This window comes from Mugil cephalus, chromosome 4 (assembly GCF_022458985.1).
Source record: "Mugil cephalus isolate CIBA_MC_2020 chromosome 4, CIBA_Mcephalus_1.1, whole genome shotgun sequence".
Taxonomy (NCBI): domain Eukaryota; kingdom Metazoa; phylum Chordata; class Actinopteri; order Mugiliformes; family Mugilidae; genus Mugil; species Mugil cephalus.
The window spans coordinates 13,248,510-13,265,908 of NC_061773.1; the positions used below are offsets into that span (position 1 = coordinate 13,248,510).

General features: G+C 41.9%; 1 protein-coding gene across 2 annotated transcripts; it reads left to right on the forward strand.

Annotated features, from left to right (window-relative positions):
- Positions 1–796: 796 nt before the first annotated feature.
- Positions 797–15,273, forward strand: alpl (alkaline phosphatase, biomineralization associated). Of its 2 annotated transcripts, none has more exons than XM_047583800.1 (12): positions 797–978; positions 4,171–4,333; positions 4,879–4,998; positions 5,922–6,037; positions 7,891–8,065; positions 9,187–9,362; positions 11,402–11,542; positions 11,697–11,766; positions 11,880–12,014; positions 13,876–14,067; positions 14,148–14,267; positions 14,439–15,273. In XM_047583800.1, the coding sequence occupies exons 2-12, from the start codon at positions 4,216–4,218 to the stop codon at positions 14,702–14,704; spliced, it is 1,629 nt and encodes a 542-aa protein (XP_047439756.1). In that variant the 5' UTR covers positions 797–978; positions 4,171–4,215; the 3' UTR covers positions 14,705–15,273. The 2 variants fall into 2 exon arrangements, with proteins under 2 accessions (XP_047439756.1, XP_047439757.1); XM_047583801.1 differs by lacking the exon at positions 797–978 and adding an exon at positions 1,968–2,304.
- Positions 15,274–17,399: the final 2,126 nt, after the last annotated feature.

Genomic DNA, 17,399 nt, shown 5'->3' on the forward strand with positions numbered 1-17,399 from the left:
AGGTTTAAATGGAGAACTGTAATTTTAATACTTGATTCTCTAATACTCACTTTCCTCCTGTTTGGCGACACCTATGACAATAAGTGGTAATTACATGCATTTTTATTTAACCTTATTTCCAAACCTCAGGTCCAAACTTTTTTCGTCTGTGAGACATATTCAGGACAGTTAACCTTAAGGTTGCTGGACAATGTTGGTACCTGTGGAACTATTTATATTATTTCTATTTTGTATGTATCCTGTAACCGTCTTGCCCTGCCATTGTACCAAATAAATACTGGGGACCAATGAAGTCTTGTTTTATCCATAAAACACTGCCTGGAACAATGGGAGGGGCTAATGACTTCTGTTTCTTCCAAGATAAGCCATCATTATACAGTCTGGGTCACATTGTACCTGGCTTGTGATTTTGAGCAGTCATGTCTCCACAGACACTCAGTAGCAAATACTGTGAAATGAAATGTCTTCCAAGTATTTTCATCAGTGACCCAGTCAGCGTTTTTTGACCAGTAACACAAAGTAAAATAAATAAATAAATAAACAAACTGTGGATTAATTAGTGTAATCTACGCATACAATCTATTATCCTGACCATATGTTACGTTTTATCTGTCTGAGTGATCTGACTGAAAAAAAACGTAACATTTGTGTAACCCTTGGGTACTTTGGCATGAATACTGGACACGTCCATGTGCGTTGCGCCACAGTTAATGGTTACTCTTTCTGTCAGGCAGGCGGAGCTCTCGCTCCGTCTATTGCCGGTGCAGCGGCAGACCATCACTATTTCTAAGGGGTTTTGTTTTTCCTCCCTCGTGGGATACAGACCGCTATTCTCAGACCCGGCAGCCAGAGTCGAACAAGTGTGGCCTTATAAAACGGATCGGGAAAGCAGCGACAAGGACACATTTCAAGGTGAAGGATTGAATGAACTGAGCGAACATTTGGATGTTGATTTCTGCTCCGGGAAAACCACCTGCAGTAAGTAAAACTACAATGAACTTTTTTTCCCCCCTCCCTGCTTTCCTCACATAAGAGGTTGATTTTGTGGAAGGCTCGCTGTCTGGGAATGGGCTGAAATGTATGAGATCAGTTCGTTTTGTTCTCGTTGTATTCCCTTGTATTGCTGCCGTTTAGTTTTTTTTATTGTGAAGCGATGTTAAATCACCTCTTCTGATTTTTCTTAAAGAGTTTTTTTGGTCATCTGTTGCGCCTAGTCCGCTTTATTCTGTGCCATTTTCTCCAGGATTTAGTGCTGGTCATAAAATGGCTTTTGCAGCACAATTTTAATTCATTTATTGTTATACAAATCATGGTTTTATGTTGCAAAGTGATTGGAAGTCCCGATTTAGTCGTTAGGAGGTGAATGTAACTTGATTTATAAACCGTTTAATAGATGTGGGGGTTTCAATAAAATGCAGTGACTCCCATTTACAACACTTCGCCTTTCTGCAACAGACAACTGCATGCTATTCACGTTAATTGCACACTATTGCACCTTACTGTCATCCCTGTGTATAAATATTCTTCATCTCCATTTCTTGTACATTTATTCATATGCTAATTTAGTTTTCTTTTATTTATTTCTTTTTTACTTATACTATTTTTATTTTACTTATATTTTATTTGATTTAATTTAATTTTTACTTGTGGTTCTCAAGATTTTTTTTTTATTTTTATTTTTATTTATTTAATTTTTTTTCAGCTATTGTGACCAAAGAAAAAAAAAGCTTTTGGATGATTAAAGTCTAAATTCAATTGAAATGTAAGATATTCTGTGTGCATGCAGGAGTTATGTGAGGCAGTGTGAGACAGACGAAAGATGAATCTTAAAAAAAAGTGTCCACACAGGGAGTAGAGGCTGGGAAGATAACGCAATCATGTCTGTCTGATGACAAGGCAACAGCAACGTATCATGAGCCTTTATCTGTTATGATCTGAGCGTAATTAAAAGCCTAATCCGTGCTTTGGAGCTGCTACCAGACCGTGTGACCTGCCTATCTCAGGCTTCAGCAGCAGCAGCTCAGGAAATAGCTAAGGGAGGAGGAGAAGCTATTTGTTTCTGGCAAAGTTAACCCCATCTGACACCACTTTTGGACTGCCCGGGGCAGCTAAATGTTTGGCGACACCATGACCGAAGCCGGATATAATGTGATACTGACCACTGCGCTGACTGGCGTCCTGCTGATGGCAGTCGTGGTGCTGCTCTGCTATTTCACCTGCAGACTGGCAGCCTCCATTCCTCTGGGCGGACCTGGCCGCTTCTGAGATGTTCGGCCTCAGCTTTCATGATGCGTGTGAGAAATGGTAAAAAGGAATTCCACCCTGGCATTAACGTGGCACCCTTTTATTATAGCAACTTACAATGATCAGGTATAACGGTATGACCGTCATCTTAGTAATGTGCAGGTCTCCCTTGTGCCTCCAAAACAGTTGTGACTCATCAGAGAACAGACATGGCAACAGAATTGGGATCCAGTGAAAGTGGAGGCCAGGTCAACACCTTGGCACTGCTTTTCGTGTTTTTTGTTTGTTTTTTCAGTTGTTCCTGAACTTTTTTTTGTGTGCGTGTCAGGCTGCATCCTGTTGGGAGGGGCTGCTACTAACATCATGGAGCGGCTATGGGGTGGGAGTGCCTGGTCTGGTCTAGGTGGGTGCTACATGTCTAGGTAACATCCAAATGCCAGGTCCAAAGGTTTCCCAGCAGAACACTGAACTGTCACAAGACGGTCAGTGTTATTTACGTCTCCTCCAGTGGTTTTAATGTTGTGGCGGATGAGTGTACATTAACATCGCCCCTGGTTGGTGCTGTTTTTTGTTTTGTTTTTAATTATTATTATCAATATTATGAGTATGATTCAGTCTTGCCTCTTTCTCAGGAAACCAGATTGGCATGTTTTCCTGTCTAGGCAAGCTTAGGGAGGTGCTAGCGAGGTTATTCCCAGAACCTTTATCAACTGTTACTTAAATGAAAGAATGAGTTCGTATATATTGTACAACAGGGGGCTTGATAGGAAACACATCTGGTCTGATGCAATAGTGATAATTCTCAAAGCACGGTATCGCAGATGTTGACACGCAATGCTGCCCCGGACCCACACCAGAGGCGTTACATGCCACCTGCGCAGATAAAAAGACATTTGCGATCGACGCCATCAGTAGCGGTTTTCTTCATTTTTCGTAGGTGGACGTGTCCAGTCAATCATTTAGTGTTAATCGGCTTTGTTATGGCTCTTAAACCTTGGAGTGCTACGAAGCTCAATCCCATTAAAATGACCTTGGCTATAAGCGCGGGGAGGAAAGGAGGAGGGTGTGGATAATTATAGATGAAAGCCTGACTGACCAGGCAACCCATGAGGGCCCCCGTTGTGAGTACTTATAGTCACAGCAAGGCCTCAAGCTCAACCTTACCCAGCTCCTCTTTTGTTTCTCCTGCAAAGTGTTTGTGAGCTGGAGTCCACTTTCAACGGGAGAGTTCAACAAATCAAAGACGCGTCTTTCATTCAGCCTTTTTCTTTTATTGTTCATTTGACGAGGACAGTGCACGTTAATCAGTCAACTGAATAATCAGTCAAATACACGATGTCACGTAAATGTGCCGGATTTAGCTCAGGGCTCATTTTCATCCGTAGGCCTCACATTAGAAGAGTCAGCACAAGTTAGTACAAGTTAATACAACACCATGAACACCTTGTATGAAAAAAAAAACAACTTTGATGGTTGTACTTGATGTTTGTGCGTCCCCCTGCAGCTTCATTGTGCCTGTGTCTTTATTTGGAAAGCATGCGAGGAAGCGTCTCCTTCCTAGAGACATTTGGTCGTGCTGCTTTTCAGCAAGAAAACACCACACACGGTGACCACGAGAACGAATCATATGATTCCGGGATATGTAAAGAAGGATATCTAAGATGTTCTCGGAACATATTCCATTTGATATGACCTCAAATATTAGCTTATGAGAAGAGCTTTTAATTTACAGACTGTGCAATGTGAAAAATTAAGCGCCAAGCGGCACATTAAGCAGGAACCACTTTTGCTCCTCAGGCCTACGTGGCTCACCTCAACACTCATGTGTTATTTGCCAGGAGCACGTTTGCTTAGTGAAATCATCACAGACTCGGCGTGTTCCACGTGACACTTAGTTAATTGCCAACGCTGTTCACTCTTTTGCAGCTGTGACCCTGCCACCGGAAGCCTCCCTCAGCGTCTCACAGTGGCATGTTACCTCAGGCAATGCGTCAGCCGCACACGGACAGCAGCAGCATGAGGACGGCGGCCCTGCTTGTCATTTGCTCCGGTCTGATCTCGGGGAGCTTGGGGAAGCTGCCGTTCCCGGGTAAGTGACTGTGCTGCGACGAAGCCCAAAACTTCATGTGACGTTTACAGAGAGACGGGAAGTGAGCAGCACGGACGCTGAAGATTTCCAAGTTTTTTTAGGAGCCCTTTATTTACAAAGACATTCTATTTTGCATCCAGTTTTCCAGCATCCCAGAAAATAACAGGAATTCATAGTTTAAATAACTTTTCGAACACGGAGCATCCTGTTGCCACGAAGGAGATGCTTGTGTACTTACAGCGTGACCAGGTGGAGTCGCCACATTTCGTAACACAACTTATAACGCGTATGATGTGAATTCCAAATGTAACATCTCTCTTAGTTTTCTCCCGAAACGGTGGAAACACCTCGCAGAGCTGAGTATCCTCACATGAACTTTTTTTTTTGTGTAAAACTAGACTTGGTCTCAATGCGTGATCTGTAATCGCTGAACGCGGTTTCACTTCGTCCACATTCATTACACTGCACGTTATTTCAGACAGGCCCTAGTTGCTGATCGCTGTAACTTTTCACGTCTAACCAGACTTGTTTGTTCCCACGCTCAGAAAAAGAGAAAGATCCCAGGTTCTGGAACAATTGGGCACAGCAGACCCTGGAGAACGCTCTGAAGATTCAAGACCTCAACAAAAACATAGCAAAGAACCTTATCCTCTTCCTTGGAGACGGTAAGGCATTTTAATTCGCGGCAAGACGTTGTGAAATTATGATTTTCATTAAGCTCCTCACTTATTAGAACCGCGACCACATTCATAGATTAATCACAAGCCGTTTTATTGGAGCCCGAACGAGGTGATAGGTGGTGGAAGATGAATGAGATCTGAATGAATAGCTGCAAACAAAACACCCGTGCTGCCGCCACGTCACTGGGCTTCTGTTTGTGCTGGGTCGCTCAGTGGTCGCACAAAAACTTTTATCCTACGCCGGGCCTCTCCTCTCTCTCTGTTTGGACTACAGGCGCAGCATGGCATTCTTGCACCGTGGTGCATTCACAATCACATTGGCGCAGTTACAGACTAACAAGTGAGATCTTAAAATCGCAATAAGAAAGTTGGCGCGGCAGCGAAAAACCAAGGAAAAGGTTTTCTAGGTAGGACAGGTTCGCCAAATATTGTCTGCTTTACACCAGGAACTTTACAGGTTTATGGAGCAATAAAGCATTTCCTGTGTTGAGCCTCAAACGTGCAGGGAAGTGTTCAAAGACACCAAATGCAACCAGCATCTACTTCACAGTCCAAGGCAAGTTAGAAAATAATTAGCCTTCCCTCCCGCGTACAATGCAAGAATGTTTAGGTTCAGTGTGGGAAGAGTTAAATTATCCCCCCAGGTTACAGATTGATTACGAACCAGTCATCCGTCTTCATGGCCTGTGTGTACCTGCTTTGGTTGGCATCAGCTCCGCAGTAACGTGTATCTGAGAAAATGTTTTACCTAACAGCAGCTATCCTGTTCTAAAATGTCAGTGGAAGCAAATCATGTTCGTGCGTTGTGAGCCCAGGACAAAGAAACAGTGAAGGAAAATCGTTAATGTTTGATGAGTCCCCGCTGAGGGAAAACCAATCCTAAAAGTCAGTCTGCTTCTGGTGTACAGGCATGGGCGTTCCCACGGTGACGGCTGCTCGCATACTGAGGGGTCAGTTGCAAGGAGACAGCGGGGAAGAGACGCAGCTGGAGATGGACAAGTTCCCCTTTGTATCATTGGCCAAGGTCTAACTCTCATATCATATGGCACAATGTATTGATCTTGATGGGGCTGGGGATGGCTGGGTCACATGATACCGGCTGTGTGTTATGTTACAGCTCAAAAAAAGAAAAAAAATGATTGTTCTGAAAAAGAAATGTGATACACCATACAGTGAATCATAAAAACGAAATAAAAATTACATAATGTCATAATCCCAGTGACAAACATGTCTCTTCGGATTACGCAGAGGACACAGGGTCAGGAGACCTAAAATCTTGTCTTAGTCATTTGAACATGACTAATTGCCAAAGCCAAAAGCTGCAACCAAAATGACACAATACCCCGTCAAAAGCCAGATGCTACGCATAAGCAGCGACCTGCTTGGCCAATCAGGTCGTTTCATACACATCATCTGAGTGAGGAGGAGTTCAACGTGTCCACATTAAAACGCCTCTGACCGATTGTAGGCCCATCTAGCTGCACATTTATTCTCTGTTGTATCAATTTGGACCATAGACAGTATAAATAAGGACGGCGGAACAGATCCTCAAAAGTGAAGCCATAGCAAGTAGAGCACACTTTGCCCCTGATTGACTTGGGCTGAACTACATCACAAAAACACATTAAATACATTTTTTTTGCAAGGACGCTTCCTGTCATTTTAAGTAGTCAATATAATCTCTATGCATGTTTTGTGGATATGTTTTGTTTTAATTATTTTCCTCTATAGGAACACGATGTCACATAATGGTGAGTACCAGTTACCATGCCAACCGTTCCATAAAGTGTCAGTGTATAATCCATAATGTCCTTGTAACTTGTGGAGGTAGAGCAGAGTGTCTTATTTTTAAAAAAAAAAAAAAAAAAATATATATATATAGGGCTTTTTAAGCCTTTAATGGACAGCAAAGTGTAGATATGACAGGAAACAGGGAGGGGTGGGGGCATGCTGGAAGAGCCCGTGGTGCGGGACTCGAACCAGGTGCGCCTGCAGCGAGGACTGTAGCCTCAGCACATGGGGCGCTCCACACACCACGCTAAACACCGCCCCGCGGAGTTATTAATTAAAAGAAACTCATGTAAGTCTGGAGGAAATGTGGTCCCGTCATCGATACTGTGGCACCACTCTCAGACTGTACTGTGCAGACTCCAAAGTCTGTGTTTATACAGTCCATGGTTTCATCACACCAGTGTGATTTGGTCATCACACACTGGCAGGGATTAAAAAAAAAAAAAAAAAACTTTAAAAAAACCCCCACCAAAATCAGAAACACCTCCATACGGTTCTACATCCTGATGCTGGGTTACATACAAGAAGCTGGATAATGTTGGCAAATGTGTATTAATCTATTACTTAAAATAGTCCCCCAATATCACATCCTACAATAAAGTAATAGATTTTATTAAAACTATATATTTATGACCAACGTAAAGTCATCTGAGCTCCTTTAATGGGATCTGTTGACAGTTAGAATAATGGCAGACATGTCCTTTAAATCTGTAAAAACTGTAAAACCATATTGTCGTTGTGGGAAGAACTGAAGTCTAGCAATTGTCGAGTTATTTAGCCTGAAACATCAGTGCTTGGCACTTGAAGATCTTTGAGGAAACACAGAAGCATTAGACAGGCATGTTACAGGCGTGTTTCTCTAAATTGAATCAAGATTTCTGTTTTTTCTTTCCTGTCTCCAATTTCTCTTTCTCAACCTCTTCTTCTGCCTGTCGGCCTGAGCTGCCACTGACTTCTCAAACTCACCGCTGCACCCACATGCTGTTATTTCATAAACAACTTAACCGTCTAGCCGTGCCCATCACAAGCTTATCAGAATGACTACGAACAAATCTGACCGCTCCTCATCGGCTTGTGTCCGTGCAGACGTACAACACTAACGCTCAGGTGCCAGACAGCGCGGGCACGGCCACGGCTTACCTCTGCGGGGTTAAGGCCAACGAGGGCACGGTGGGCGTGAGTGCAGCCGCTGTCCGCTCCCAGTGTAACACCACAAAGGGCAACGAGGTCACCTCCATCCTCAAGTGGGCTAAGGATGCAGGTACAGTGACATTAAATGAACTTAACCATTCTCACAGTATCTTGTCCGCAGGGGATGCAGAATTGCAATTTCATGAATTTTAATGCAATTTATGTCCGAGCAGACGAAGCTATGTCTGTAGGTGATGTTACTGTGCAGCGGGAATAGTCACCCAAGTGACGACTCGATCGCTCAGAGCAATGACTTTGAAGTGTTCTTGAAAGTGACGCTCTGAATACACTTTTCTTTCATTGGGTCCGTGCATTTCTGTATTTAGCTGTGCCTCCTGTGGACCAAAGTTACCCTTAGAACAAACTGTAAGTGAAATGTATTTGGCAAAGAGTTATTTATTCACACCAGCCTTTTTTATCTGGGTGGTGGCATTCTGTGCTCCCTCTATTTATTTATTATTTTATATAATTAGTTTAAAAGCAGCTTCACTTGGGGTTACGAGTGGCTTCAGTTCGCTTAAAAGTGGAATCTAGTATCCATAGAGCCAGGAAACTAAATTGCAACACATCTCACACAAAACAGTCTGGATCAAAAGCTACAAAGATGAATATCTTTGGTAATTATCCCATGCGAAGGACATCTGATTGGGTTCTTTCACGCTTTCAGGGCACATTGTGGCATTGTGCTGAAAGCCAGCACTTTAAGGACAAGCCAACAAAAGGCATCACAGAAGTGGAGACAGATGTAAAAGGAATGTGTGCCATGGATTTTCAGAGGGAAGTGGCGCAGATAAGTTCAGGATGGGTGAGGGTCAGGATGTGTGCGTGGGGGTTCAGGGGTCAGAGATAATAGGAAATCCAATCATTCCTCAGGGATCACTGCAGTCAGTGGCTGACCTCCTGCACAAAAACAACCGCAAAAGAGCAAATACCTATTCATTTCTTCACATCCTTACAACTGATTTTATTTTTATGGTGAAAAACAGATGTTTAGTGTTGCAACACTCTGTTGTTCACTCTGTTTTAACGCAGCGGTCTCAGTTATTTTTTCTGACAAATTTATGTGCCTCAGCAGAGACACAAGGAACAGGAAGAGGGAATTTCATGCTAAAAAAGTCGTCACTCATCAGAGTCTGAACCCGTCCCGACCAAACACTAATTCAGACAGCCACTTCTGTGTGCACACTGCAGGGAAGTCTGTGGGAATAGTGACTACGACTCGTGTCAACCATGCGACTCCCAGTGCTTCTTACGCTCATTGTGTGGACAGAGACTGGTACTCCGACAACGAGATGCCAACTGAAGCGTTGCAGGCCGGCTGCAAGGACATCGCCAGACAACTCATGGAAAACATTCCCGACATTGATGTGAGTCAAAAGTTGGCGGCTTTTCTTTTTAAACGCATCGATTCAGTTCATGTTGATTTTTTTTGTTTTAACAAATAACTTTGAGGCATATAGATTAGCAAAATATCTCAACATCTACTAGATGGATAGGCACGTGATGATCCAAACAGAATCAACACGAAGGACTTTGGCTAGCACTGACATGAGGTTCACATTGGTTTATCATATAGTCAGATATCTCAATGGGAGAGATATAGCATTATGACCATCTACCTAATATTATGTAGGTTGCCCTTGTGCCTCTAAAACTGCTGTGAGTGTCATAGCTATGGGGTGGGTGTTCCCGATCTGGTGTGGGTGGGTGGGTGGTATATGTCCAGTAACATCCACATGTTTTGTTGTGTTGTTGCGTACCGCCTCCATTGGACCAAAGACAAACTGACAGATATTGACCCTACATGTGATTGATGCAAACAAGCTCCCGCAACGTTGCTGCATATGTTTTGGTCATGTCCCAAATTATAATATATGGATTCTGGCAGTCTTATTTCTTAGACCTCCTCTAGCTTCCCCATCTCCATTAATCTCGCTGCTTGGTGTGACCCAAGTGGATATTTCTCTCACTGGGCACAATGTAAATGTTGATTGCTTACAGTTCTTTGCTGGCCAGAAGGCTTATTTTACCCAGATAGAAGGATTCTCTTAGAGTGGTTATGGGTCATGTTAAGAAGGAAAAATTCAGCTCACTGGGACCACCAGAAGTGTTGTAAGGATTGGACAAGATTGTTCAATGTTGTTTGGTCTGTAATACAAAGACAAAAATGCATTTGTTTTAATGCTAATGTAAAATGCTAACAAGCATAGCCCCCTACTCAAAACTAGGGTAGACAGAAGGGGTCCTACAGGTGGTCTTGAAGTGTTGTTGATGCACTGTAGTGCCTTCATTGTGGGTTAACGGTTGCCTGTCCTGATAGTGGAGCTCTTCCCAAAAGCTAAGCTTAGACTGTAAACATGGCAAAGATTAGACCTACAGCACGATCAGCATGTCAACCCTGTCATTGTGTTTACGATGGCTTCTAATTCAAAGTACTGCTGCGTCTAAGTATATCCTCACAGCAGCATGTCAGCATGCCTCTTATAGGCGGCTTAGACTTCTGCGTCAATACAGCGACAACACAAACACTAAGCAGACCCTAGCACTGTACCCAGAAATGTAACCATACAAGACAGAAAGGATCGTGATTAGTCCGCTTGGTAGCAGCGTGTTTTGGCTTTAGTATTCCCAGCTGCTTCTCCATCTCCACAATTTTCAATTTGATTGTTTTGGATCAGTAAGGATGGAGCACATGGAGGAAAGGGTAACTGGGCAGGTTCGGAAGGCAAACGTTTTTGTTTTGGGTTTTGGGTGCCGTTGTTGAAAGTGAAGTATGAAGTGGAAAATGAAGCAGGAAGTAGAAACAGAAATTAACCGGACTGACAAAAAAGACACAGTGCCGACTAGCATTTGGGTGGCGTTGGTACAGAGCAAGCCAGAGTGACAAGTGCACAAGTATAAATGGTTCACACCAGCGCTGGTTATGTGCATAAGTTACGGCATCTATGTCCCACAGTACTCTAAAAGAGCCTTTAAGCGATCCCTGCTGCTTAAAAGCTGTGAGGTTTTTCCACAATTTTAGGGAACAGTCTTTCCCAACAGCCTCATCCTTTCATTCCACCTTTGTATTTCTTACACTAATTTGCCTGGTGGCTAGCCTTGGTGGCTTCTAGATGATCTCATGACTTACAGCTGATGCTGAATAGTGGCCATTTGAAGGAGCTTGTGTACATGATTTCCCATGGCATAGCTACAGCTATGAGTGCAACCAGCCAACAATAGCCGGAGGCGAGCCAATAATGTGCTACATACAGTAATGTGTTCCAGTAAAACGTTCTCCAAACCCTTTTGTTCCTTTACACAAATCCATTGATTTGTCCATGCCCAAAAGATGTTTTGTCTTTGAATGCTGCTCTGATTCATACAGGATATGCTCGTGATTAATTCGGGTTTTGTGGCGTTTCAGGTGATTATGGGTGGAGGAAGGAAGTACATGATCCCCAAAAACCACTCAGACGTAGAATATCCTAATATATCAAAGCACAGCGGCACACGGAAGGACGGAAGAAACTTGATAGAGGAATGGACTGACAGAATGAAGGCTAAAGTATGTTTTTCTTCTTCTTCCTTTTCGCTTATTTTGTTTTCTCGCTTCCTCTCCTACCAAGTGACATTTTCATGTTTTGAAAATTAAAGGGGTGCTGTTCTTTCTTTCTTTCTTTCTTTCTTTCTTTCTCTCTCTCTCTCTCTCTCTCTCTCAGAATGGCTACTATGTATGGAACAAGAACCAGCTCTTGTCCCTGAACCCTAACAACGTGGATTATTTACTCGGTGAGTTTCAGTGTAAATATTGAAGTGTAAATGAAAAGCCTTGTGTTTGCATTTACATTTACATTTTTCCTATTTGTAATATTCTCTCTCTCTCCTTTAATCATTTTTTACAGGTCTCTTTGAACCCGGTGATATGACATACAACTTGGAGAGGAACAGTGAGACTGACCCTTCACTGACAGAGATGGTGGAAGTGGCCATCAAGATCCTCAAGAGGAACCCCAATGGATTTTACCTCCTTGTTGAGGGTGAGATTACAGCCCTTACTGTGGTAATACTGCAAAGCTGTTACTTGTTCTGCTGTCGGTTTCACAAAGATGTGGTATCACACTGGTGTATTGATTCGTTAGATGCTTATTTGCTCATTTGATTCTTACAATGGAAAAAAAAAATTGAAAAGATGATCTGTCAGCGCTGCTGTTGTTGCTGTGGTTTTGTCGTTTTACAGTTTGAAACGTGTGGTTTTCATGCCATTTAAAATACAGAACCATTTTCATGGGAGAATTAAGGTATTGGGTCATAGTTTTTATCAGAGATTTACAGATTTACAGAGATTACAGATTTAGACCCTGAACGTCTCTTTAGGCATGGATAGACCCCGTCGTTGTTAGGCCGATTATAGTCATTAGCGTATACGATTTGCGCATCACGACTGATCAGGCATAGCATTTTGTTTGTGGTGTTTTGATGTCTTTTCTGTCTGAAACTGCTTCATATTATCATTAGATGTATTAAGGGAATAGTTACTGGGAAATCACAGGTTTGCTTTCTGAAAGAGAGATGAAACAACTGACACAATCTTATAGTTATGGCTAAAAAGAGTACTCCACTGTTGTACTCTCTGCCACATGTAAAGCTGAAGAAGAGGAGATCAAAATTGATGCAGACAAACAGAAGATATTGTGTATTGTGACATATGTCTGCAGGACGTTTTTGTCAGAATGCCCTTAGAGTGAGGATCAGGTCATGGCTGAAGAATGGGTCCAACACAGGACTTTACCCTGGATCTCTTGGGCTTTGCGTCCCGAGTGACACGAGGCGTTGCATTCGTATTATTATTGACCTTAAAAATAAACATTTTGTCAGAGAATCTTCTGTGTTAGCTTTGTCGTTAATGTAGCGTCAGGTCACAGTCACAGTTGCTGTAAACCTTTCTCCCTGAAAACATAAATAGTCGGAGGTTAGCCAATAATGTGCTGCATACAGCAATGTGTAGCAGTAAAACATTCTTCAAACCACTTTGTTCTTTTACACAAATATGTGTTTTTTTTAGTCTATGCTTTATTTATTTTTTGCAATGCTAGCAGATGTAGGGGAGCTACAGTCCATTGGTTTGGGACACCACTTGAACCTGCTCATGTCGTGGTCACGTGGACCCTGTAGCAGCTAGATGACTTGTCTATACTTTACTATGGTTGAAAGACGGATAAGCCACCAGACTTTTATATTGTGTTTCCATGGAAACACCGTCTCCCCAGATCTACAGTGAAATCTCACTGAACTACTCGATCTTTTCAAATATGATGGGGCATTGGAAAAAATGCACTTTCCTAACAATGCACCACACAATGAAACGTCCCTCAGCTTTTGCAGTCTGAAAGCAACATGTATCTGTATATTCTGTAAACTCCATTGCTGTTTACATCCTTCCCTTAGCTGGTAAGGAATCACCATTGTCAAGAAACACAATGATGACACAGCCACACCACTGTTGCTATGCAACTGGCCAAACATCACAACGCATCACCTAGGACACTGTTTTGCCAACTACTTTTGTATATTTTCAAAATGCTAATTCAGTAATTTGTTTTGATTACACTGCTTATTTTTATTTTACTTTAAGTTAATCTCATTTTATTTATCTTTCTTGTGGTTTTTATGAGTGTTTTATATGCAGCAAAGCTATGGTAACAAAGTAATTTCCCTCACGGATCATTAAAGTCTGTCTAAGTCTAAGTCTAAGACTTTTGGGTCTGATAATTACTTGTGTTAGTTCAGACAGCTAAGATAAAGTCTGCAGTCTTGTGTGTTTTGTGTGTGTACGAGGATATCCCAGCCTTAGGAGTGTAGTAACAACTAAAATGTTGGAAATGTTCACACCTCTTCCAGGAGGACGAATTGACCACGGACACCATGAGGGCAAGGCCAAGCAAGCTCTGCATGAAGCTGTGGAGATGGACCGGGCCATCGGTAGAGCAGATCTCATGACCAGCGTCCATGATACACTGACCATCGTGACTGCTGACCACTCTCACATGTTCAACTTCGGAGGCTACACACCCAGAGGAAACACAATTTTTGGTACGCAGGATGTCATGGATACTCCATACAGTCTGGTTTGGTTGTAATAATAAAACCTAATTCTCTGTCTGCATCCACAGGTCTGGCTCCCATGTTGAGTGATATTGATCAGAAGCCATTCACCTCCATTTTATATGGAAATGGACCAGGTTACAAAATTGTCAACGGTGCAAGAGAGAATGTCTCCACTATCAATTACCGTAAGTAAAAGTTTCTGGGTCAAGTGTTTAGATAAGTTAAAACCAAAATCACCTCTAATTCTATAAAGACAAAGAAGAAAGCTGCTGCTGTTAGTTGATTATCCTGGCATACAGTAAATGCTCATAAGGTGGATGCCTTTACACTTTTTCTTCTGTGTCGCTTCCTTTCAGAGGAAAACAACTATCTGGCCCAGTCAGCTGTACCTCTGAAGGCGGAGACTCATGGAGGAGAGGATGTGGCTGTGTTCGCCAAAGGTCCCCTGGCTCATTTGCTACACGGGGTCCATGAGCAGAACTACATTCCCCACGTAATGGCCTACGCAGCCTGTATCGGCCAGAACAAGAACCACTGTAGGGCACGCAGCGGGGCATCCAGCGTACACCCAGTCCTTTCAAGCATGGCAGCCCTTCTCACGCTTACCCGACTTCTCTGCTGACCTTTCCCACACACTTCATCATGTTTTTACCAGTTCTACATTTAGCTGTTTCATACATTGTTGTTGTTTTTTTAATTGTCTAATTCTCTCTTTTGATAATAGGACCGCTGGAAGACACTTTCTATTGTCATGATAATTAAATGATGAAATCTGTTTCGTCAACCAAGTATGTAAAAACATCACAAAATAATTAATCACCCCTGATGCACTGGTTTAGAAAACAAATGGTGTTAGAGAAATCACTGTAAAACTGATATCTTAATTGTGATTTGTCTGTTGCTAAATGTAAATCCTTAGGGTTTAAATAGAATGAATTTGGAAACGTTTGAATTTTAAATGTGCAGTTTAACAGAATCTACCTCACAAGCTTTCAAAAATCAACCATATAATGATGGTGTGTTTCTAAGGTCATATTCAGTACGATCAACAAAACTGTAAAATGTATCCAGAACTCTTTTCCTACATATTGTGTACACTTGAAGAAAGTAGTTGCAGAACACACACCTTCCACAGCTTTGTCCAATAACAAGTTGTAACATCTCTTAACCAATAAATGAAATGTTTTCAGATTCAGGTTTATTCGTCATTAGCAGGACTTACACAGGGTTAAAGGTGCAAGGAAATGTTGTGGACGAGACACCGGATCAGCTTGTCCATAAATAGCACAAAAAGTACAATTCAGTAAAATTACTAAAATACACAGCAGCACAGGAATGATTTCAGATAATCTCATTGTCAGTTTCAGCATTAATGGGCTAAATCTCACCTAATTGGCCTTTTTAATATGAAACTATAAATGCAAATTTTCTGACACTTTTTTAAAACTTAAGTAAATACCATTTTCATCTGAGCGTTAACGTGCTTCAGTGACAAAAACTGCTGTTCCAGAGGATGGATCCAGAAGTGAGTAAACTCCCATAGACCTTCATGTTAAAAGGCATTTACAGCCAGCTACAAAAAAATATTTTGATTTCTATAGGCCCTTTCACAGCTTGTAAACAATGTGATGTTTTTGAGGGGCGGGACTTACCTGGAGGCAAAAGATCTCTAACATGCTAGCCGGTTAGCGTATTTCAACAGACTGTTTTGGCAAGAATGGACAAGAAAAACATATTTTGGAGAATATACTAATACACTCACTCCCAGAGACCTTGAAAGTTATTTTAAAATGTTGACTATGACTGATGGGACTATATTCACCTACCCCTACACTGTCACTCACTAGATGGACGATTTGACAATAGGAGAACACAGAGGGGACAAAGCCTGGTCTGTCTTAAGTGAAGCCTCTCCCACAAAGTTATTACAAAAAGTAAGCGGAAACACTGTGGATGGTAACGTAGCAAATTAAACTTCTGCTTGGACACCCCTGAAATATACAACTAACGCTGCGTTAGCTAGCCTAGCGATTAGCATTAGCATTAATATGTAACAAGAATGATTAACTTAACGTTAATTTCAGTGACAATTTAGTCTAACCCATAACATTAACCAGGTTGAAACTGATGATATTAATCTTACCTGATGTGAAATTAAAACATTTTAGGTAGTTAATATATAACTTGTATGTTCAAGTGTCCATTTGTCCAATGAGTTTCGTTTTAGTTCAGCTATAAAAACAGGATGTGGCATCACAATAGACAGCTGTGATTGACAGTTGCCATTAACAGCCACTCTGTGAAGCTGCACCAATACACTCCTTTTGTATTGAGATTGACAGTAGAAACGTCAAAACAACTGTCACTTTGAAACCTGCAAACTGTGCTGAGGATCTGAGGGATCTTTGCACATTTTTCGGTAAGTTTTTATTTTTATTAATTTTTGTAAGTGAATTTCTTATCAATTAGCTAGTTAAGGCAACACACCAACAACATAATAATAGGTAGCTAGCATTTTCTGAATCCATAATGATGCTTGTTTACAAAAAAAAAAAAAAAAAGCCTTACTTTGCTGAAAGAGGAAGAAATGGAGACACGTTGTCCATTTTTGGACAGTTCGTGGTCTGAACAGGTCACCAGAGCCTCGGCGTCACCTGCCAACCTCATCTCTCTGTAAGATCCACCTCTTTGCACATTTTTGAATAAGCCCACAGTTTGACAGAGTAAGGAACCGGCAACATGGGACAGCCAGTACTTTTCCATCTGCTCTGTTATGGCTTGTGTGGAATGCAAAAGGACTGAAGCCTCTCATTCCTTGGCATCGTGTGGTCACTGGGAAAACACAGTACTCGTGTTGGCTGAAGCATAGACACAAGGTTTAGATTAAGCAGCTATAAAATTACATCATCATGCGGCCACTTGCACATCCTCAACATCAGCGGATATACAGTTAGGTCCACATATATTTGAACACTGACACAAGTTTTGTTATTTTTGCAGTTTACCAAAACATGTTCAAGATACTCAGTACTACTCAGATACTCAATTTGGGCTTAAAATGCAGCTGTAATTTGATATGGTATTCACATCCAAATTGGTGGAAGGGTTTAAAAATTGCAACTCCATGTAACTGCCTCTTTTTTCAAGGGACCAAAAGTAACTGGACAATTGACTTAAAATCTATTTCATGGGTCGCATGGGCTACTTCCTCATTAATCCTTCATAAGTTGCATTTGCATTTGGAAGCTGTTGCTGTGAATCCACAACACGTGGTCAAAGGAGATCTCATGAAAGTACAACAGGTCATCCTTGGGTTG